The sequence below is a fragment of the Calliphora vicina genome, chromosome 5, assembly GCF_958450345.1.
Source record: "Calliphora vicina chromosome 5, idCalVici1.1, whole genome shotgun sequence".
Lineage (NCBI taxonomy): Eukaryota > Metazoa > Arthropoda > Insecta > Diptera > Calliphoridae > Calliphora > Calliphora vicina.
In genome coordinates this window covers 31,755,130-31,780,079 of record NC_088784.1, presented here as the reverse complement: position 1 = coordinate 31,780,079, position 24,950 = coordinate 31,755,130, and the positions used below count along the sequence as shown (strand labels likewise).

The window sequence follows — 24,950 nt, the reverse complement described above, 5'->3', positions numbered from 1 at the left end:
AAGTCATATCAATCTTTACTTCCTTTATATAGGGGTCATTCCTACTAAGCCGATCCCGCCCAATTTCGGCCTAACATCGTAAAAATATAAGTTATTCAGACCAAGCTTAAAGACTCTCGTAATTACTAATTATTTTCTTTGCAATAAAGGTCCCACTCCCATTGTTCCGGCCTCGCTATTTTTTAGCTAAACTTCGTAGTGACAAAATTAATTCGTTTTTTGCTAAACTCCGTACAATAATAATAAATTGATTCATACAAAGTTTAAATACATTTACAATTATAGTTCAACCTTTTTCATCCAAACTATGTAAAATGACAAGAGAGTTATGCAGATAAAGTTTGAAGAATCTTGCAATTATATGTATTTCTCAAGATATTTAGAAGTTTCTATTTACTTTGTATGTCCAATTTTTGGTTAAACCTCATGTCACTGATACGAAAAAATGTTAAACACTTTTACAATTATAGTTCTCCAGTTATTTGAAATTATTATTTACTTTGTATGTGATATGCCACACCCACTAATCCAATCCCGATTTTCAGCGAAACTATTCAAAATGATAAAAGATCTATTCGGAGAAAGTTTGAGGAATCTTGCGATTATAGTTCACAATAAATTTAGAAATAACTAATTTCTTTGTATGGTAGGTGACTCACCCCCTGATCCGACCCCTCCAATATTTGGTTAATACTCATGCAGTGATAAGAAATTGAATCGTATAAAGATTGAAGACTTTCACAATTATAGTTATCCAGATATTCGAAAATAACTATTTACTTTGTATGGGAGGTGCCATGCCCTCTAATCCAATCCCGCCTATTTTTATCCAAATTCCGTACAGTGAGAAGAAATTGATTCATACAAAGTTTAGATACTTTTACGATTATAGTTCTCCAGATAAATATTTACTTTGTATGTGAGGTGCCACGCCCATTTATCCAATTCCGCCCATTTTCATCTAAAATACGCACAATGGTACCGCAAAGTTTTGCGACTTTCACAGTTATAGTTTACCAGATATTCTATGTATGGGAAGTGCCACGCCCACTTTCAAAAACAATTATCTTCCCGCTATAGAGAAACATGCAGTAAATTATCAGGAGGATTGGTCTAGCGGTTTAGGCTCCTATAAGTCACAGACGAAGAAACAAATAAGTACATAAACAGACATGCATTGCTGTTTTTTTTACCCGGAAATCGATATTAGAGGTGCAGATACGGCCACATTCCGATAAAAAGTTTGGTACTTTTCTAAAACCTAATTTTTCTTAAGCCAATAATCAGACATTTGGTAATATCTATCACACAAACAAAATGAAGAATTCTGAAAATTTAAACTTTTTGGATGTTAGAGTGGGAAAGCGGTTAATTGGTATTTATTTTTATTCTAATGGTACTTTTTTAATATTTTAAATTAATGAACTCAAGTCCAGCACAAAAGATAGCTAGAATGGTTTTGAGTGAAGTAAATATCAATTAAAGTGGACTTAATGGCACTTTCTGCCTATAAATTGTGGCAAAAAGGAGACCTAATAGTACTAAAATAATGAACATAAAAGCATTAAAATATATATAGCAGATGATACTGAATGAGTTTGAATCCACAAAAGGGGATTTTTTCTACTAATGGTAACTTTTGTATTTTCTATAACTATGAACATAGAAATATAAAATTGTACATATATGGTCGTATGCGAGGGATTAAGAAGTTTGAATGTTCTGTAATAATGAATCCAAAATTAGGCTACATTTATGATCATTAATGCAGTGAGTAAGCACAACGGGGGACTTATTGGTACTTTTCCTTCCATCTAATAGTACTTTTTGAAATTTGTATAATAATATATACCTGGAAAAATTAAATCAATTAAATTTAGCGATTTTTCTATTTGCAAAAAATTAACATTATACATTTTGGAAAACTAAACTTTAAAGGCAAAATATCAATTTTGTTTCTGTGATTTAACTGATGAAAGTTTTGGCTGTAAAAAAAAACAAAATCAACTAAACGATTTTAAAGATATCGTTTGTTTTAACATTTTCAAATTCAAAGGATATCAGGGAGCCGCAGAACAAGTGGTACTTTTTCGATCATTTCATATTTTTGGAAAATTGAGTTTTATTTATTTCGGCCCCTTACAAAACTGCATGAACCTGGAAATGGTTACAAGTTTCTTACTTATCAATAGATACATCTAACTGCCATAAGTCACCACATTAAATATAAAGAATGTTTGATATAAAACCATTTGAATATCGGAAAAAGAAGCTTTTGTTAAAAAATAAAGATAGTTTTTTATTTTTTGTTAAAACTTTTTGTTAAAACTTTTTGTTAAAAACAAAATTTGTTTAAACAATAATATTTTAAATGAATCAGCCTAACTACAAAAGTCCATAAAGTTAACTATTATTTTAAATTTCGTACCATAAAACAACTTTCAAATATAACTTAAAATGTTGTTTTATTATTTAAAAAAAAAGCTTTTGTTTTGAACTTTTATATACATTTTGTTTTTTTGAAATTTCTTTTTTTTTATTTACATTCATTGAAAAATATTTTCAATTATTTGAATTTATATCTTGGAAAAAGTTTGGAAGCTTTTTTCAAATAAAAAAAAGTTCTATTTTAAAATAAAGTCGACTTTAACAAAAATTAACATTAAAATTTCTTTTATAGTTAGGGTGAATGTTTTTAATCCTGATCTAATATATAAACAAATTACACATTGAAATTAAATTATTTTTTTTTTCGTTTTATACTAGTGTACGTTTTGTTAAGCACAATTTTTTCTGGAACCCATTTACTTAGTAAGACAATTAAAAAATTTTGCTAACTTGATTGTTTCTAGAAGATTTCAACCCAAATATTATAAAAATACCTAAAACCAATTTTTGAAAAAATACTAAAAAGTACCTTTTGTTCTGCGGCTCCTCATCTGGTGTCATCTTTTGTTTTCGCAAACAAAAAACTGACAAATCGTATAAGCATTTAACAATTATGACTTCATGAAAATATCTGCCAAAGTTCTCTGAACTTAAGTTATTAATAAATATTTTAATCATTAAATCTAATATAATAACACATACCGCTGAAAAGACAGACATCATACTTCAGTTTAATGACATTTTCAAGTCACGTTATGACATTAAGTTTTGACATTATTTAATGGATATTTTGTCTGTGGTGAATTTACATACATATGTATGTATGGATTTGGTTTTGTATAAGCGGCTTGTTTATTATATTTTCCATATTTGTAAACAAATAAATTTTTATTACTTGATATTTACATATGTGGACATATTTATCAGTTGTAATATTAAATGTATAAGTCATTAATTAATTAGGAAATTGGTAATGCGTAATTAAGAAAACATTTAAGGTTAATTAATTGAAGTTTTATCGTTGTTAAATATACTCTTACTCTAGCATAAATATACATATGTAAATAATTATGTATATTTAATAAATAAAACTTGTAAATTCTAGATAATTGTTTAATTTATTAATGATTTTTATTGATTTTTATTGCAGGTCCTTTATCTGAAGTGCAAACAGCTGTGGGCCTAGAGGTGGCTTTGCCCTGTGATCTTATGCCTGGCACCATGATAGCCGATAAAGTACAACTGGTGATATGGTATCGCCAGGGGAATGTTAAACCTATCTATACGTAAGTTATTTTAAATTGTAAATAATTCTTTTACCTCGGTTAAGGCTCTCCCTTATAAAAGATTGTTTAATGTGTAACTTGTGTTTAATCGATTATTTAAGTGTTTAATGATTTATAACGAAACAATAATCGTTTTTCCTTATATTCATAGCTTTTAAACAAATATAATGAATATTTATACAAATTTTTTGTCTTAACAAATATTCAAATGATTGATGACAATTTCTTAATTGTTTTTCATAATATTAAAAATGGGATATTTCAAATTGAAGAGCAAAGAAACTCCCCCTAATTTTAAACTCAAATAACAAGAGGTTTTCTAATGAACAAATAAATAATAGACCATACAAATTAGAGCAGTCACCATGGGGGGTGTACTGACTGCCTCTATTCATTTATACCCTGTAGTGTGGAGATTTCTTTCAAAAGTTGTCGCTTCAATTGATAATTTTTTTGAAAAATAAACAAATTATTTAAAATTTAAATCTGAATTTGAATACTTAAAAACCAACTCAAACTTATTCATTAATTATCACAATTAATTAAACAAATTGAAGACAAAAAAAGCTTACTTTCGATTCGATTCAAAGAAACATAAATATACAAAACACACGCATTTCTATGTAGTGTCATTAGGCGCGCAGTTGAAATAAATTTATGAAGCATAACAAATGTTATTAGAGGCGCCTGTTTAGAACACCAACCGCACCACAACACATCACATCACGGTAACCAAACGCCACATACTTGCAACACTCATAATGAAGTGAGCATGAAAAATTCATAAAAAAATTCAACAACAAAACGAAAAACAAATTCATACATATAAAAACAATTAAATGCGGGTGTAAATAATGTTTATGTATGTTTCATTAATATTTTTCTGCTTAAATTTATTTAAATTCATTTTTTTTATGTTTTGTTTTAATGTTAAAATTATACTTACATAAATTAAGCATTCTTTTTGTGGTGTTTCCAAAATAAACAAAATATGTAATAAGAAAAGAATCAGTTAAAAGCAATTTGTTAAAAGTTAGTCATTAAAAGTTAGCCTAATTCAAGGGATAAGAAATATAGTATCATGGAGGGGTAAAGTATCCTAGAGGGGAAGTAAGTGAAACGGAACTGTTCTACTACTAACATTTAATTTAAAAGTGAAATGTTACTTCAAAATGCTATTGGCTTAGGAGATAGTTAATCGACACTTTTTAAACAATCACGGATAGTCAAGCTGCTATTATAAGTAGCAATGAGCACAGGTAATCTTAGGCCTTAAGTAGTCAGCCGCTGTCACAAGGAACTTGAAGATCTTATTAGTATTAAACCTTGCAGGGTGGCAGATAGAGTTTTTATTTTCCCGCACTTGTTCACTTCCCTCTAAATCGGTATTAATTTTGAAATTTCCCGGGATACCGGTAATTCCCGCCCAGAACAAATTATTCAATTTTAAGAATGTAGACTTGGTTAAAGAGCTAACAAATATCTTTGGTTTTAAAATGTAATTGGATACAAATAAAAAAAATTCAATAAAAATTTAATATAAAGAAATAAACTGACTCGATATCTAAATTTGGTTATATAGAAACCTGTCGCCATTTGTCATTTGTATCGGAATGGCTTCAATTTCCATTTGATTTTGTTATACCTTAGTTAGATTCCAATTAATAAATATTTAATTTTTTTAATTTTGAGCTGGTAATGTTTTGCTTATTAAATCATAAAATAAATAAAGAATAAGTAAAAATTTAAGAAAACCCAACAATATTAAACAAAATTCAATTACACAGAAGTTGGTTTTATTTCAAAAATGTTTGTTTACTCTTTGGAAAAAAGCTAAATACTAAAATAATTCCACTTTCGAACGGAATAGAATTCGGTGACAGCCCTGAACATTCACGATAATTCCTTGGAATTCTCGTACAATTTCCCGACCCGGGAACTGCCGCGTAAAACTCTAATGGCAGGCCACAAGAATATTCTAGGTAACGAAAAAGCAGGTGAACTAGCGATGCTCGTACCGAGAAACTATGGAATTGGATATTTTTCCATGATTGTCCGAAATATTCCTACTTACAAAACAAACATCAAGAAGTAAGTGAATAAATCGCTGGAATGTTTTAGACAGTTGCAGGCAAACAAAATACTTATGGGATGAAACCAAAAGCAAGAAGTGTAAAAACCTTTTAGGAATGAATAGAAAGCAATTGAGGATGATTAGTAATCTTTCCACGGGTCATAATACTCTTGGTCCGGATATAGTAAGATTTAGAATTTTTTAGCTACTACTTTTTATGTGAATGCCCTGCCCTATCAAATAGGCGATTTAACATGGTTACCATTGGAATACATTAATTTTTTTCGACGATGGCTTTCAGAACGGGAAAGGACGCAAAGCAGAAGAAGAAATTAAAAAGAATCATAATGAGACTTAATAGCCTCTACTTATGAGAACTGGATCCGTGTCAACCTAATAACCTAACTCTGTGACAAAATTCTTCTGCTTTGAATATTTAATACTTTAATTATGTCTTAGATAGAAATCAATAGAAGATATATCTTTTGAACGCAGTTTTTGTTTTATATGTTATTGAACATTACAGTGTAAATAACAAAGTTTTTTTTGCTCGAAAATGTCGAATTTTGTGCCCACCAAGCGTCATATACGGGAAGTTTAGCTTTACTTCTTTAAAAAAAGTGCAACTGAAGCACACCGGTAGCTCACCGAAGCTTATGGTGATTGTGTTTCATCGGTTTCAATGTGCGAGAGATGGTTTGTAATTTTAAGAAGTGGGGATTATGACACGGAAGACAAAGATCACCCAGGCCAATTAAAAAACTTTGAAGACCAAGAATTGGAGACATTACTTCATGAAGATTGTTGTGAAACTCAACAAGAGCTTGCAAATTTATTGGGAGCTACTCAATCAGCAATTTCAAAACGTTTGCAAGCATCATGATTCACCCAAAAGCAGCGAAATCGGGTACAATACGCACTGAAGTTAAGAGACCTTGAAAGACGATTTTGTATGTCTGAAATGCTGCTTGAATGAAAAATCATTTTTGCACTGAATCATTACTTGTGATGAAAAATGGATCCATTACGATAACCCAAAGCGTATGAGATCGTATGTGAAGCCCGACTAACCAGCTGAATCGACGCCAAATATCCATGGTACTTAGAAAATGCTCTGTATCTGGACCATTATGAGCTGCTGAAATCTGGACAGACCATCACAGGAAACCTGTACCGAATGCCACTGATTCCTTTGAAGCGAGCATTTGTCGAAAAACACCTAGAATATGCAGCCAGATATTAAACCTTAATATTTCTTCATGACCCAGCTATGCCACATGTTGCAGTACCTGTTAAAAACTATTTAGAATGTCGATGTTGGGAAGTTTTGCCTCACCCGCTTTATAATCCAGACTTTTCCCCGTCCGACTACTATTTGCTTTGATCGATTCAGAACGCTTTCTTTGTGATATGCTTCACTTCAGAACAGAGTATCCGAAATTTTCTTGATGAGCAGTAATTTTTAAGTCAGCTATTAGCCTTGAAATGCTTTTCCAGTTCCTGTGCAAATGTTAAATGGTTGCTATCATTATTGCGATGACAGACGTCCTAGGCTTGACCGTTCTCTTTTACAATATCAGGCTATGGTGGAAGTCATTGTGTAGGACTTAGGTGTCACAAGTACTTCCTGGCTTTCAACAAAAATACCAATTCGCCAATATCTAAGACTGACAGGCGCTGGTTTTCTCTGTAAGACGAATTGGTAAACTTTATTATGATTAAAGTGAGTGACAAGAGAAAAGTGCATACTAAAATTATTAAATATTTTTTTTTAAAATTAAACAATCAAAGGTCTGCAGTCTAACCGTTTCCAAAGTTATTAAACAGTATCGGGAGAACCTGTCCGTTGATAGAAAATCTTATTCAGGTAGAAGGAATGGTCCACATGATGTTTCTAAATCCAATAAATAGAAAGCATTTTCGAAAGAGCTCCCAAAACATCCGGTAGGAAAGCAGCCCGGTTAGCTCAGTTTGTATAATATTTGGTACGAAAAATTAAAGCCAATGCGGTTTAAAAACATACAAGGCTCAAAAAGTTCCTGAAAGGAACGCTACTAAAAATTTAGAGGCCAAAAACATTGAAACAAATTGAAGTCAAGTTCTATAAAAAAATATACTTGCTGCATTATGAATGACGAAACGTATGTTCTGGAAATTTTTCGCAGCTTCCGGGTCAATATTTTTATGATGTTGATGCTCCAGGGAATGTTGTAGAGAAGTTTAGAACCCAAAAAGTTCTTGGTATGGCAATCAATATGCAAAGGGCTCTGTGAATACCTAAATTTAAATCAAGAAATGTTTACAAAAAAAGGATGCTTCCATTCATAACACTTCTTAATGTATCCACTTGTTTTTGGACTGATTTGGAATCCTGTCACTATGGTAAGCAAGGTTTTGAGTGGTACAAGAACAATAATGTGGTATTTGTACCAAGATAAGCAAATCAGCCTGTAGCTTAGACCAGTAAATAGATATCGGGCTCTTGTTAAAAGAGAATTGAAGAGCACAAAAAAGGGGTCCAAAAGTATGATAGCATTGAAACGGATATGGACTATCTGTTCGAACAAAATGACATAAAGCAATATAAAAACCTTAATGGAATTGTTTCCGGAAAAGGTTCATATATTCATCACTATTGAAATAAATTCAAATAAAAAAATTACTCAAAATAATCGCACATACGAGTGTTGTTTTTGTTTTCATTTTTTTTTTAATTCAAAACATTCTCACCACTTTTGACAACTGAGTTAGGTCTTTGTCAGTAGAGTTTCCGATCTATGTATGTGTATTTATCCATTCAATATTTGTACAGTATTTGAAAATTTTTTTGTCATAAGTAAAATGTGTTACAAATGTTTAAAGAAATTTTGTAATGTTTTTAAAATATCTTTAAGAATATAAATCTTCGTTTCCAACTGCAATGATTTGCATTTTTTTTTAATAACAATTTTTGACCGCAAAACTGCAGATCAATCAGTTGGTTACGAAAGTTTGCAAAAGGGTGTGTGTGTATGTCACATTGATACAAAATCAAATAACAATTCCAACTGAAATATAGGAAATTTGTTTGGCAATAAAGTACATTTGAAACAGCTGTAACACAGCATAACTAACATACAGCCATCAATAGCAAGTTAATACCACAAAACTAATTTTGCATTACTTTATGGCTAATGCTGACATTATGTCACAGTGTTGTGGCAATTGTCAAATGAAATCTGTCAAACTGTCGCTTAAGGAATTTCAATAAGATTTCTATGAAAATACAATTCCATACAATGTTTGTCATACATAAATATACGTACATATGTACACACAGGGAGATTGGAATCAATGCAAGTGTAAATTAAAAATTTCATACATTCTTCAATACAGTTTTGTGTTTATTTTACCAACATCTGTGCCTGCCTGACTGTTTGGTGGGGTGGTTTAACAAATATTACTCATACACTTGAAGAAATGGGTTTTTTTTTTGCTAATAAAAAAGAAATTATTGTAATATTCCGAACAATAAATTCATAAAAAATGGTTTAATTTAAAAAAAACAGCATACCAACATTTAAGTGTTTGTGCGTGGGGGTGGATGGTGTTTCGAAAAATCTTTAGGAATGGCTATAATGTTTTTCTTTCAAGCTCTGAGCTGTTTCCGTTCTTGTATTTTTTTCCTGCAGGAAGGGGAACAAAAACAGCAATTCCTCTGCTTTGTTTTTATTTTCAAGGGTTTTTATTATTCTTTTATAACCCCTTGTTTTGTTTTTACAAGAAATAAAAACAATAAAAATGTAAATCAAGAAAAAATTTATAAAAAAACAAAACGTCAAAGGACTAAGCTTGAAAAAAAAAATTTAAAAGAAAACAAAGAAATACTTGTAGCATGTTAAGAAACATTTAAACATGAAAAAGAAAGTAGATGAAATGAGAAAAAAATATATTCATTATAGAGAGAAATAACAAAAACAGCAGCGTCAACAACTACAAACAAAAGCCATCGCAATACATACATAAGCAAATCACCGTTAAAAGAATAAATTTGCAATTTAGTTTTCAGTTTCCTTTTCCGTTTTCAATAGAACAGAAACTAAGAAACATTCATACATACATATATTCCAGAATTTATTTCTACATATTTCCAATATTTCTTAAAATCATTAGATTTTTCTCTGACTTTTTCTCTGTTACTTTTTTCTATCAACCTTAATAAGTGTCACACGTTAGTGCTGACATTTCATTGACTGAAATTTTCCAGATAATTTTACATGACACTTACTAAAGATATTTTGTATTGTAATTGTCACACGTCAGTTGTATTGCCTAAAATGAAAAACACTAGAAATTTATTTAGCTATTTAAATTTCTAGGTAAGAATTTTAAATAGTTTCTGTTATTTACTTTTTATGTTGGTGGCTCTTAAATGTTTCCCCCTGGAAAACAAAAAATACAAAATATTTTTAATGTTCTCAGCTCTCAATGCACAATTTTATCATTACTATTTGGATATGTCAATGTCGCTGCTATTTTTTTTTTGTTTTTGTTGCTGTCATCGTAAGCGATCTTTCACTTAATAAGATATTTCTAATGATAAATATACAGTGAGTGTTAAAATAGAAGATATTATAATTAATTGAAGTATTTTAATCTGGCTCAAGTAATATTTTCAATTGTAATAATTTAGAAGAAGTTTTTAAAGTTTCTCTCCCTCAACATACACGCAGAGAAAACATATAGTTGGGCATGGTTACTGTAACCATTTCATTATTGTTCCAAGTTTTTTAACTATATTATAGTCACAGTAACTATTTACAGGATTGTGGTAACCATAATATGGTTAATTTACGATTCACATGATTGTATGAACCATATATATGGTTACAGTAAACAAATATATTTTTGTGACAACCATTCATATGATGAAGGACTGATCATATTATGTTGCTATCGGCTTAAGGCTTATCATAATCTGAGAACAACATTTTATGATAAAATTAAAATAAAAAAATGTATTACCCTTCATTACTACCAACACTCTGATTTACTACTATTTAGATTGAAGAATGCTATTGATATAAAGTGTAATACAAGTATAAATCGCACACTTGCTTTCAACTTGAATTTCAGTAAAAATGATTATTGGGATCAATTAAAATTATTTTAAATCATAAAAAATCAACTCAACTTCTTGAGTATCTTTTACTTTAATCAATGTTAGTTTATTATAAAAAGTAAGACAAAATAAATCAAAACATAAAAAAACCACCCTATTCCAAGGTTTTTTGTGGAGTGGTTAGTTAACTAACCACCGGCATTAAAAATAACTATGATAAACATTTTTGTTTCGTATATACTCCACATTAGTTATGTGGACTAATGACACTAGAATGGATATTGGTTTCAACGACTATCGGAAGAGGTTTCATCAAAATGTGGAACAACAAGGTAAGATTGTTGTCCTCTTCCTCAAATATCATCCGTACAGTCGAATTTCCATTAGGAAATATCTAGGTTCATTATATCCAATTTCATATTTATCCTCAATTCAGGTTTACTCATGTCTAGTATTCTCTTCAACGTCCTGTTGCTCATAGATTTCCTCAAACCTTTATACATTTCATATAGTTAATCCACAATGTGCCTGCATTGAGTCTGAATTTATCCATTGTCGGCTTGTATACAAAGTCATGCTTGAAAAATACTGTATAAGTTCCGCAAACTTCCCGTGCCAGTTTCTTTCTTTAAACTGTCAGTAAATACTTCAAAAGCTTCAGTAATATGAAACAAAGACTCCCAGTTATCTCTTGGCGAACTACTTTCGGTGAAATTATTTTATAAATATAATAGAAACGTAATGTAATGTAAACAGTTTTTGTATTCTCTAAGTGATATTTGCTTATTAAATATAAGTGTTCAGTTGTTTTAATATTGAGTTGATTATTTTGCCTCAATTTGAATTGAGTCTGACGTAGAGACGCTACGGATCAATAACCTCGGTAGGCGTAGACCTTCCAGCTCCTGTAATACTCCACAATTCTGTATATTCGTTTCCGGAATGAAGCTGGGGTATATACGTTCATTATGGGTCCATATGCAAGTGATCCATGTGACAAGATTGTTCGTCCTAATTAAGTATATCGAATAAATTCCTGGCAGGAATACATAGCCTTTTCATTTTTTGACCTTCTGTATCTTCTCCTTGTGAATAGAAATTTCTGCATAGAACCATTTCTGAGGATTAACATCAGCTCCATCGTCTTACCTGTCTGGGAGTACATTCCAATACTCCTATATAACCATATCATCAGCATTTCCTATCCTTTCCAAGTGTGTTAAGATCGACGATCGACTACTAATTTCAATGGCGTAAATGACAGTTCAACTTATTTCAACATGAATTCGCCGTTCCTGAATCAACCAGAAGTCACTATACTCCTATATCAGGGAAACAAAATTATTAGGTGATGAGATACACAGCGGGAATGATATCACCAGACTGGGCTACTTCCAATAGGTTAGCACAATATATTCGGAGATTAACGGACCAATGTGAGATGATTTTACAAAATCAAGAGAATACTTAGAAATTAATTTGCAATACATTACTTTCATATGCTGGTTATTCGATTTTCAGTTGTCAGTTTTTTTGTAGCAATCTTACTGGGTTCTGATATTGAGTAGCATTAGCAGGATGCTACATTAGATCATTAATTTTGTGTGAGTCCTAGATTAGACATATTCGAGATAAATACATATCAAGAGTAACAACTGATTTGAAGCAACTCAAGACGTCGAATTGGATATGCAGATGGTTTATAGTCCCTTTTTAAAGTCTCTTTAGCTCTGCAGTTTTACTGGGTTCAGATAGGACTTTCTGATATTGAGAAGCATTAGCAAGATGCTATATCAGAGCATTTATTGTGTGTGTGTCCTATTTTTGGCATAGTCGAGGTAAATATTTATCAAGAGTAGCAACCGATTTGAAGCAACTCAAGACGTCGGATTGGATATCCAGGAGCCCGACAATATACCGAAAGAGAGCATACTTGTAATATTCTTGGCATCCATTCTATTCAAACTACTTCTAATACACAATATTAGGTTTGAAACGAAATGCTTAATTTTTCCTATTCTCTCCATAAAAAAACTGCAGTACTCCCCCATAATTCTAACATCCACTGTACATTTTCTATATATACTATATTTATCAAGGGTCTCTTAAAAACCAAACGAAAACAAATATAAATAAAAAACACTTATTAAACATTTTATATTCCAAGGGATTCTATGAGTATGACTATGATTTCGCCCATTCTACTCATGTCTACATGGCTCCGCTATATATCGGGTGGTTCGGGCAAGTATATTTTTGGGATGACAGCTAATAAAAGTAAATTAAACATGTCACTTTTTACGATTTCGTTTCTATTTTTTTTTTGTGTTTTTCGTATTTTATTTTATTATGTGTTAAAGTTTTTGTTGTTGTTATTATTTGGTTGGTTTTTATGCCCTTTAGTTGAGAATGATAGATAGAAGGTATTTGTTTTTATTATTTTTTATTTGGTGAGTAAATGTAACACCTTGATAGGAGAAGACAAATTTGAAATAATGTTGCAGTCGAGTGATTGTTGATGTTGACATTTGGAGGCAACTATAAAACTGTGGTAGATGGCATGAATGGAGTTGTTTGCATAGCTACTACACCTAAATGAGTCATTTGCTAGTAATTTGGTTAGCAAAGGAATTAAATTTAATTAAAAGAAAATTTAAAGAATATTTTTTTTGGCTTCAGGGAATTGTTGATATTGCACCGGAGAGCTTAAATAGTTTGTAGTGAAAGTAAATACATAGTTTTTTTAATAGTTTACAGACCAAACTCAAATCCCTTAAGACATTGGCATTGAAATTCTAAGAAACTAATTTCAATGTTACAAACCAGGCCTTTTAATTAGGTAATTAAGGTCAATTATATTGGCTAAGGGGACTACTTAAATTTATTTAATATAATAAACCTTGTACCTTGAAATTTTGTAAACATTTTCCACAATTTATAAATAAATCTAGTTCAACAAAATAGTTTTATTATTGTAAAAACCCTGTTCTAGTATATATTTCTTGTTTAACATTGCTGTGAAGGGCATTTCAAATTCGACCTTTTCCCCAAGTACCATTTATCCTTCGGCTGTGGTTTCTCTTAAGTCTATCAAAAGGTATAAAACAAAACTCAACAGTCTGCTGAAATGTTTTATTTTTTTATTAAACTTTTTTTACTAGACTTTTTTTGTTGTCGTATATTTATTTGCTTTTAGTAAAAGTTTATTTTCTTACAATTCTGTGTAATGTTAATGCAAGTTAAAGTAACTTTTTTATATATATATTTATTTGTTTTTTTTTTATTTTTCTGCTGATGTTTTTTTTTCATTTTAATGACCTGCATATAAACGTACATTAAGTGCAAATTTTACAAGAAAACAAGTAAACAAAAATATGCTAAACTCGGTTATGTTGAATTTAATATACCCTTCACCACCCAAATATATTATAAAGAAAGAATCCGCAATTTACAGACAGACGGACGGACATCGTTAAAAAGATCCGCTAGTTATAAGAATACAGAAAATTCATATAAAGATTTAGGAATCAAAAATGAATATTGTAAATGTTACAAATGGTATGGCAAACTTATTTTCCTACAATTGTTCAAACAAGACATACAAACTGTAAAAAACAACAAACAGCCAAGTTAGAAAAATAGAAGAAAGTTTACTAGACTACTTGTGGATTTAAAACTTAGATTAGAAAATTAAACGTAATTTGATTAATTAAATGCTGTTCTTGTCGTAAAGCGCCTTAGCCTTGTTGTTAGCAGTGAGGGAATTGAAAGAAGTCTAAATCGATTGCTGCAGGTCAATACATGCTTTTATTCAATGTATCTATAACAATTAAATAGCATACTTTAAGGTGTTATTTGTTTATAAGAATATACAGCATACTGTGGGGATTTCAACACATTTATAAAGAAAAGAAAATTCATATTTTTCCAATATAGCTGAACAGCACAAACCGTCTTTCACATATTGAAAATTAATGAACAAATTCGACTTTTTCGAAGCAAAAAAAACTCAACATTTAAGGCTCAAATTAGCGTACCTTCGACATGTAAAATTTTTAAACACGTTCCATTTCTTTGTTTTCTATTTCAAAGTTTTTTATGTTTTTGGAAAGCCTATGTAAGTCTTGATAAAATATGCTTGCATGTGCTATTCACCTCTTATAATATCCATGTAATAGGCATCTCAAAATTTAAATTTTAAAATTTTGCCATACCTTGGTCCGCTTTTATAAAAATATAGGGCGTAGTTTTGGACCGAATGGACTCGAATTTTATCAATTCTCAATTACATACAAAAAATTTCAGAGCAATACCAATTATGAATCCAAAAATAAACGATTTTCAATTGAAAAATTTATAAAACTAGTAGATTTTTAATGTTTTTTGGGCGAAAAGGTGACTTAACTCTTTTTATACCCTACACCATATTAGTCTAACACCCACCTTAAAGTATACCGATCGACTTAGAATCACTTCCTGAGTCGATTACACGATGTCCATCCGTCCGTCTGGCTGTCCATGTAAACCTTGTGCGCAGAGTACAGGTCGCAATTTTGAATATATTTCGATCAAATTTGGTACATATTATTTTTTCGGCCCAATGACCAAGCCTATTGAAATCGGTTCATTATTTCACCTAGCCCCCATACAAATGTTCTCCGGAAGTTGGACATTATCGGTCATAAATATTTAATTTATATATGCATCTACACATATTCCACTCCAAATAAGTTTTATATATATTATTCATAGCTCCCATATAGATCCGCTTCTAAAAATCACTTTAACGTGCATAAATCGCTTAAAAATGCTGGTATACACACAAAATTATACATATTTAACTTTAATATAGACATAAATCACACGACCCAATTTCATTGTGATCGGTCCATAATTGGTCATAGCTCCCATATAAGGCCCACTTCCGAAAATCACTCAAAAATATAAATTATTGAAATTTTAAAATAAAAATGTGTTTGCTCTTTTACTTAGTGTAGGGTATTATATGGTCGGGCTTGACCGAACGTATTTTCTTACTTGTTTTTATTAAAAAAAACTTTCTTTAAGAACTTATAACAATTTTAAGTTTTTCATTTTGGTATTAAATACATATACTACGCCCCTCGAAATTTGACTGATCCCAAATCTGGGATCAGAAAACGGAAAGCAACTTTAGAAGCCTTGATGTGTTTCCTATTTATCCCCAAAGTATTTTCCCAGCCTTGAAGGAAATGTGGACGCTGTGGGCAAAATTGTAAAAAAATACCTTATTTGGGATTTTTGCTGTAATTTTTAGGAATCGCAGGATTCCCTTTGACGTGTTGACAAGTGTTTTTACACTGTTTTATTTAGACCTAGTTGACCGCCCCGGCTTCGCCCGGTAGCTATTTACTAATGTTAGTTCTTCAAGTTTCTCCAACCCATTCTTATTTATTTGCAAATAAAATATATAAATTTGTGCTGCATACTTTAGGGGGCTTTTTTTATTACATTTGACTGGACTAAAAAAAAATTCCAAGTTTTAACCGGAATTTGAATTTTACAAACCATCTCCTGAAAATTTCGAATCGAATAAAAAAAAATCAGCCAAATCGCACCAGCGATTTGTATATAATGACGTGATGTAATTATATACATGACCATTTCATTTTTATGTATATAGATGACAAACTTTCATTGAGTTTTGTTAATAAATAAAGATTTTATTACATATTTAATGTGTTTCTAAAACTAAAATTTTTTTTATTTTTTCTTTTTAATATTTTATTTATTGTATCTTCACAAAATAATGTGAACTATCAATAATTTGTTCAAATCTTAAATCTAAATATTAATTTTTATTTACGTCCCACCACAGTTGGACGAAAAATTATGTTTAATTTATAGATCCTATCATAAGCGCAGGTCTGTTGGATTCCTTCTAAAATTTGAATCAATATTTTAATAGGATTGCAAATATTAGGAACAATTTATCCACATTTATTACTAACTAATTTTTATACCCTTCACCTTCGAGGGAAGGGTATATATAAGTTTGTCATTCCGTTTGTAATTTCCACAATATAATTTTCCGACCCCATAAGGTGTATGTATATATTCTATATCCTTATAGATAGCGGAGCCGATTAAGCCGCGTCCGTCTGTCTGTCCGAAAATCGATACACAAATGGCTGAGATATAAGCAAAAAACCAGGACAACCTCGATTTTTGACCTATATCTTGATTACTAAGTCATGAATATAGACAATATGGATATCTAATGATAGATATTTCAAAGACCTTTGCAAAGACGTATATAAGACCATAGTAAGTTGGACCTACCAATGGGTCAAAATCGGAAAAAATATTTTGTAACCTGAATTTTTTTTTCGCTAAATATTAAAAAAAAAAATTGAAAAAAAAAAAAAATTTAAAAAAGAATTCGAAAAAAAAAATTTTACAAAAAAACACTTTGGAAAAAAAACAATTTTGTTTAGCTAAAAATATTTAAAATTTTTATTTTGAAGTATAATTTCGTGAAGGGTATATAAGATTCGGCACAGCCGTACACGCAGAGAAAAAATATAATTGGGCATGGTTACTGTAACCATTTATATAGTGTTACAAGATTTTTAACAATATTATAGTCACAGTAACCATTTACATGATTGTGGTAACCATAATATGGTTAATTTACGGTTCACATGATTGTATCAACCATATATATGGTTACAGTAAACAAATATATGTTTGTGGCAACCATATTTATGATGAATAATTTTATCATAATATGTTGTTCTCAGATTATGATAAGCCTTAAGCCGAGAGCACCATAATATGATAAGTCCTTCATCATATGAATGGTTGTCACAAACATATATTTGTTTACTGTAACCATATATATGGTTGATACAATCATGTGAATCGTAAATTAACCATATTATGGTTACCACAATCATGTAAATGGTTACTGTGACTATAATATAGTTAAAAAACTTGTAACAATATTGAAATGGTTACAGTAACCATGCCCAACTATATTTTTTCTCTGCGTGTATATATCTCTCTTACTTGTTTTTGTTTAGATAAGTTAATTTTGGGTCTTGCTAAAAAAAATTTCATAAATTTTCTTAATATTTTATTGAACAACAAGTCAATGCTTCTGAGTCACATTAAAATACGAAAAAAAGCAATATTTTTAAAGGACGGAGTTTTAAGGTGGCATATTTTGATATGGTGAAATTTTTAAATTTTAATTTTGAAAGGCGTATAATTCGCAAATTTTAAGAGATGTCAAGGGCTTTAAGAATAAAAATATGTGACCGTTTAAAAAGGTAGCTTGTTTGAGATTTTCTATTTTGATACCTCAAAGCGCCACTGAGGGTGTGAGTTTTGATAAAATAAACTAGTATGCTCCTCTGCTATGGCTTTATGAAATTCCATGTTAAGCGGTTCAGCCAGAAGTATTTCCAAATTAGTTTGTGTTTGCCCCTCTGTGCTCTGCCTTAAAGTATTTTGCTACATTTTTAATATCAGTTCATTAAATAAAAATCATCCATTTGTACTAATTTAAAGAATTTATAAGTCTCCAAAAAGACGCACAATTATTTTCCAATTTCCATTTAAATTTTGTATTAACTTTTTTATTATTCTAAATAATTATTTTGTGTTTTAATTAATTTCGTTTCCTCTATGGCTTAATCGCCCTTCATGTTCGTTTAATACATTCATTTTCACCAATAACCATTAAATATTTTAGCCAATTTATATTGATGGGTCTCTTAAAAAAAGTCATTACAGCGGGTTGGTTTTTTATTTTTTTATTTTTGTTAATTTTTGCTTTAAAAAAGTGAAAAAAAATAAACTCAAAATGTCAACATTTAAACAACAACATTTTTTTATGTTTTGTAATTTATTTGTTAATTTATGTTACAACCTTAAAAACTGGAGGGAAAAAATGTATGTACGTGAATTTTTATGATCTGTGTAAATGTTGTGTTTAAATTTAGTTTCCTTCGTTGTTGTCATGTTTATTCGAAAGTATAATAATAATGAAATTCTCGGGGTTTTAGTCTTCATTTTTGACATGATTTTATTTTTTTCATACAACAATATTTGTTGTTTTATTGTTTGGAAGTTTTGGAAAAATCATGTTGTTTCACATTGAATAAGGGGGGAAAGAGAGAGATTAGTCAGAAATCGATTCAATACCTGAGGGACGTGTTTTGTTTTTCTTTCTATTGTTACCATTTCGTCTCACTGTGTGTGTATGTTAGAGCATTTAAATGTCTTAAGATTAACACCATATTTTTCTTGATTTTTATAAGTATTTGTGTATATTTGAATAGATTTGTATTCGTGTACAAACATATTTATTGATTCATTTATAGCATATTGAACTTTTTATTTCTTTAGCATATTTTCCAAATTTAATACTCATAATGTGAGATTTTTATTGGGTTACTTGTAATTTGTTTGAGATTAATTTATAATCGTCTTGTCTTTAATGTTTGAAGCTTTAAATTGTTGTGGAATTTGAAATTCTAAATTAAGTATTTTATTTTCTTGTCACAACTTACATATTTAAAAGTGTGGTTTTTATGATTATTTTCTGTAATGTCTTAAAAAGAGATCAAATAACTGCTTTGGTTTAGTAGTTTTATGAAGATTAGAATTTTATATTATAGAAAAGTAAAGAAATTTTAGTTTTCAGGTTTGTAATCAATATCTAAAATATTAATTTAGTTAATGTGTTTTTAAGGGATTAATGTTTTGGTTTAAAAAGCCTTTAAGCCGAGTTATATGTTAACTGGAAGAATTTTTGTATGAAAACTTTCAGTATAACTTATACATTTTGATAATGAAGTAAGCAGTCTTAATTATACTGTGCTACACCAAAAATATCATATGGGCAATTCCATATAATCGTGCTTGGCATTTGTACGCCTATAGAGTGGAATAGATTTTGCAAAAATAAGAGTGTCTGACAAATAATTAGGTCTTTATGTTCCATTCAGAGGGTACTGTATTTTAAAATAATAAAAAGTTCTTTCGAAATATTGTTGTCCAAAATATTGAGCGAAATAAGCGTATATCGTACGTGACATAAAACGGAATTCATTTTGAGATACATGTAGAAATATGCGAAAATATTCGAATCGTGAGAGGCTTTATGGTTTCTTTTAATTTCTTACACTTAACGAAATATTTTTCCTTTACAATCCGTCATATTTAAATAAAAACAATCTCTGGATGATTTTATAAAAAAAAATAAATTTAATATCGTACGTGACATACCGTATGTGACAGATTTTTCTCTTATAATAAAAAAATATATATTCTATAAATATATGTATATAAAAACTAAAAAAGTGAATAGAAAATATACATTCGGTTTCAATAAAGAAATTGACAATAGCAAAAAATAATCTGAGTCAAATTCATTTCATACTACAAGCTAAGTGTGAGTCTAGTTTTCGCCATAAACATACACAAAAAAATTTAAAAATAAATATAATCAGTTTAAAGTATTATTTTTGTCTTTAAAATGATGTAATATGATGTAGATACTTTCACATATTAACATTTTATTACTTTCTTCTATTCAAATCATCTTGAAAAAAAGTTTCAAGGGTTTTTGTGTTTTCAGTCGTGGTAGCGATTCTCATGGAATTGTTCATATAACAATTCTGTTTTATTGGAGTCCAGAGAGTTCAAAAATATTTATAGTTTTTCTCGATCACTTCGTTGAGTACCTTTTGTTTAAAGCAAACTTAGTGAAATAATGATATTCTTAAATTCATATGTTGTTTTAAAACTGATTTGAAAATTTAAAATTTTATTTAAAAGTCATCTTTTTTTTCATTTCAAACAAAGCAGACTTTTTGAAAATCGGATGTAAAATGTCTGCTTACGGTCGTTTAAGTTTCGTAGAATTCACTTTCTTCAACAAATTTAAATTTTCTTCACGATTTAAGTTGGTCGTGAGGCAGTAAAGTTTTTTTTTATAATTTTAGTGGAAAAGTATAATTCTTTATACGGTTATTGTAATATTGTTCCTGCCTTTAATGGCTTTTAGTTTCATGTGGAGCCTTCTATGTATCGACACCAAATGAGGCTTCTATCTATGTGATACCGTTATCAGACTGTTGGATGTTCACAATATTTAGTGTCATTCGTTGACAACTTCCACTCCTAAATGAACACTTTATGTGATTACTTTTGATTTCATTTAATTATATTCTCTAATTTTTTAACCACGTCTGAGATAAGTTCTAGATGCTACATTTGAGACCACTAGAGAACTAACAAGTAAGAGAGCTATATTCGGCTGTGCCGAATATTATATACCCTTTACCAAATTATATTTCAAAATAAAAATTTTTAAAGGTAAACACAATTTTTTTTTCAAAGTTGTTTTTTTAATTTTTTGGAAAAAAATATTTTCGAATTGTTTTTAATTTTTTTAATTTAAAATTTTTTTTGGTTTAAAAAAAAAATTCGGGTTAAAAAATATTTTTCCGATTTTGACCCATTGGAGGTCCAACATACTATGGTCTTATATACGTCGTTGCAAAGGACTTTCAAATATCTATCATTAGATATCCATATTGTCTATATTGATGACTTAGTAATCCAGATATAGGTAAAAAATCGAGGTCGTCCTGGTTATATCTCAGTCATTTGTGGACCGATTTTCTAGATTTTAAATATACTTTATAGGGTCGGAAAATTATATTGTGGAAATTACAAACGAAATGACAAACATATATATACCCCTCTCACCAAGGTGAAGGGATTAAAAATTGAAATTTTAAATTCTTCTAATAGGTACATTGTTGTTTCTAGAACACTTCCCTGAGGTACACCAGCATTGATTGCATAATCGCTTCTCACATAATTGCCGCACTTTTTCCTAGACACTAGTATTTTAGGTGTACTACTTATGCCCGTAATTTCAACAAATAGATAAATGGCAGTGCTTAGTTACTTATGGAGTAAAATTATTTGGTAATTTTTACCCGTAGATATTGATTTGAAATTAATGTCAAGTTACCTTTTAGGTAAATTTAACTGCTTGGTATTTTACACAGTAGATATATATTTGTTGAAGTTACGGGCATTAGAAGACAGTAGGCATTTAATCTGATGTATTAGACCAAAACCCTCGGCTACTTCTAGAAATATTACCGAACAGTTCGAAAGATTTTCGTATCTATCTAACTATGGTGGTGTTGGGTATTATTTGTTGGGGTGTTTGGTTGTATCACATTATTCATATATTCAGCGAAAACTATGGTCTTATCCTTTGCACTAGGTGCCCTCTTCCGAATGAAGGGCATAATAAAGTAGCTTTTCAAAACACGTAAGTAAGTAAAAGTTTTTGTGATAACATGTTTTTTGACTTTTAAGGTTTTTTCATTCAATAAAACATATCCGACAGTATCTTGCTTTAGATGAGGAGCATCCTGATTTTAAGCTACTGTAACTCAAACATTTTCCAAAGGATTTTTACAAACATTTTTTAATAATCAGTAAATTAAAACAAATTTATCGAGAAAACAATAAGTACTCGTATTTCCATACTCTATGAAACTGCTACATGATAATCCCTGCATATTTTATTCGTTCACTTTTGCATCACTGTGTTATTATTACTGATTTTTGAATTTGAATTAATTTAAAATTTCCAAAACTTTTTTCTTTCTCTTTGGTTACAATTTGTTTATTTTTTTAAATTTTAGTTTTCAAAACCAGAAAAATATTTTAAGAACTTTTTTTCAAAAAAACAGTGTTGTCGTTATCATGGTTTGTTGTAAAGTTTACAACTTAATATTTAAACAAAATTGTTATTTTGTCACCTCATAAAACAAACAGCATCACACATTTTTATTTAAATTCTTTACTTTTTTTGTTATACATAGTAGTATATATATGGGTAATATTAGGATGGCCCTTATTTAACAATTTTTGGAATATCAATGCTCCCAAGGTCTAAAATCTCCTTCATCTAAAAATAAATGCTGAAAATTTGAGCAAAATCTGATAATGTTTAGAAATTGCAAAATTTGCTTATATGAAGATGTAGGTCAAGATGCGGTAACATGAAATAACTCCTAATGAAATGAATCCCAACAAAAATGAACTAATTTCCAAAATAAACAAGAAATAACTCCCAAAGGTTTATAATAACCAGGGAAACCAAAATATGCAAATGCATATTTTTTCTGGTGAGTCTAATGAGCACATGGATAATATATTTACACGTTTCAGAACTATTTAAGAATTTTGGCATCGATTTGTTAGTGCATATTTTTGCATATTTTACCCTTAAATGCATTTTTTTGCATATATTTGTTTTAAGAGCATATTTATGTCATATTTTGCGTTTTTAGGGCATATTTTACTGTTTAATAGCATATTTTGACTTTATCAAAAACAAATTTTGTCTTACTTATTTTTCGCTGTTGCGTTACAGGTTTTTACTTCCTTTGTTTAAAACTCAAAATTGAAAAATAGATTGCTTTTTTAATATAAAATAAGCACTTTTTTAATAATAGCGCCATCTAAATATCAAATTTTAGTTCTAATTCAAACTTAACAGTTCTAAGTGTTAATGAAATATTGTCTTTTAAATTTACTCCTATAACATCAGTTGATGTCTAAAGAACATTTTATATGTATACAAATGTTTTCAGATCCAATAGACAACGATTTTTATTTGAAAATTTAAGTCAATATTTTGTAATTTATTGCAATAATAACCTTAATTGAAGAAGTGACTTTATATTTATATAAAATATCATCAAAAAATACCTCTCGAGGCCTTTTCATAGCTTATTGTTTTTATGTTGTATTTATTCTTTGTTATACTTGTTTTAGTTTATGTTATTTTTGTTTATTTTATGTTACTTTACTATTTACTATTTAGAAATGAATTGTATTGATTTTTTTTAATAAAAGTATATTTTTTGGTTAAAAATTATGTAAAAGTTTGTTTTTTTAAGAGCATATTTTTTAAGTTTTAAGAGCATATTTTAAAGTTTTTACTGCATATTTAAAGCGCTTAAAACGCTTTTTTAGAGCATAATTTCGGTTTCCCTGATAATAACACTGTGCGACAAGACTTTTGGAAAAACACTAGTTCTAGACAATGTAGATTCGATTGTATTCGATACTCTTAAGGCAAGTTTAGACCTTAAGAGTATCGAAAGATTGTAAAATAAGGACCTCCCTAACATATATTGTTGCTTTTGTGGTTCTTCGCAATCATTTTCATTTTAGTACGAATTATTTTTCTTTTTACACATAAACAGAAAACAACACATACATATACATATAATTTTATGCACAAATACACACATACATTTATAGCAAAACTTTATGACGCCCTTAGGTAAACTTTTTGTTTTGTTCCGTTAACCAAGAATGTTAAAGGAAAAACGTTAAAAGACAACAGAGCAGCAAATAATGGCAACAACAAATAACATTTATATGTATGTGTATGTTAATATTTATATATGTATGCATAAGTGTAAATATATATTAATTTTTACTCGCATTTGTTGTATTTAACATTGATACTTTTCACTCATATACACAAGTAAGGGGGAGTTCCATTCCCAAAGCACTAGTCCTCTAAATATTAATTTAAAGCTAACATTAGTTAGTTTTCAGCAGTTTAAAATTCACACGATCGTTGTATTCAGGATTACTGCTCAATCACATAACAAATATTTCCGGATTTTATTAGGGATATTCAAAATACAGTGTTTTCCTTTCGACTGTTATGTATAGTTAAATCAAAAAGTATACAGAATATGGTTATGCATGCAATGGCTTCACGGATTCACAGAAATATACGGATTCTTATTCCATGAAATTGTTGAATAAATGTGGCTGAATTTCATTGATGCTGCGCACAGTCAAAATATTTGGGAAATAAATCTGCCATTTCTAACTGGCATGAAATATTGGCGTAACAGAGGAGTGTTTTTTTACTATGGAAGATCCTTAGCATCAGAGCTGTGGGGTCTCAATGTAGGGCACCAAAGGCATGCAACAGTTTTAAATGGAAATTAAAATTTCAAAGATTCACTACACGTTGACCCTATTTTTTCAT

General features: G+C 29.6%; 1 protein-coding gene across 1 annotated transcript in view; it reads left to right on the top strand.

The window, feature by feature from the left end:
* Window positions 1-24,950, top strand: part of side-V (sidestep V) — a 238,967-nt gene that overhangs the window by 105,418 nt on the left and 108,599 nt on the right. Inside the window, exon 2 of the mRNA XM_065513915.1 lies at window positions 3,539-3,674. Within this exon, the coding sequence (XP_065369987.1) occupies window positions 3,539-3,674 (136 nt within the window). The remainder of the gene's footprint in view (window positions 1-3,538; window positions 3,675-24,950) is intronic.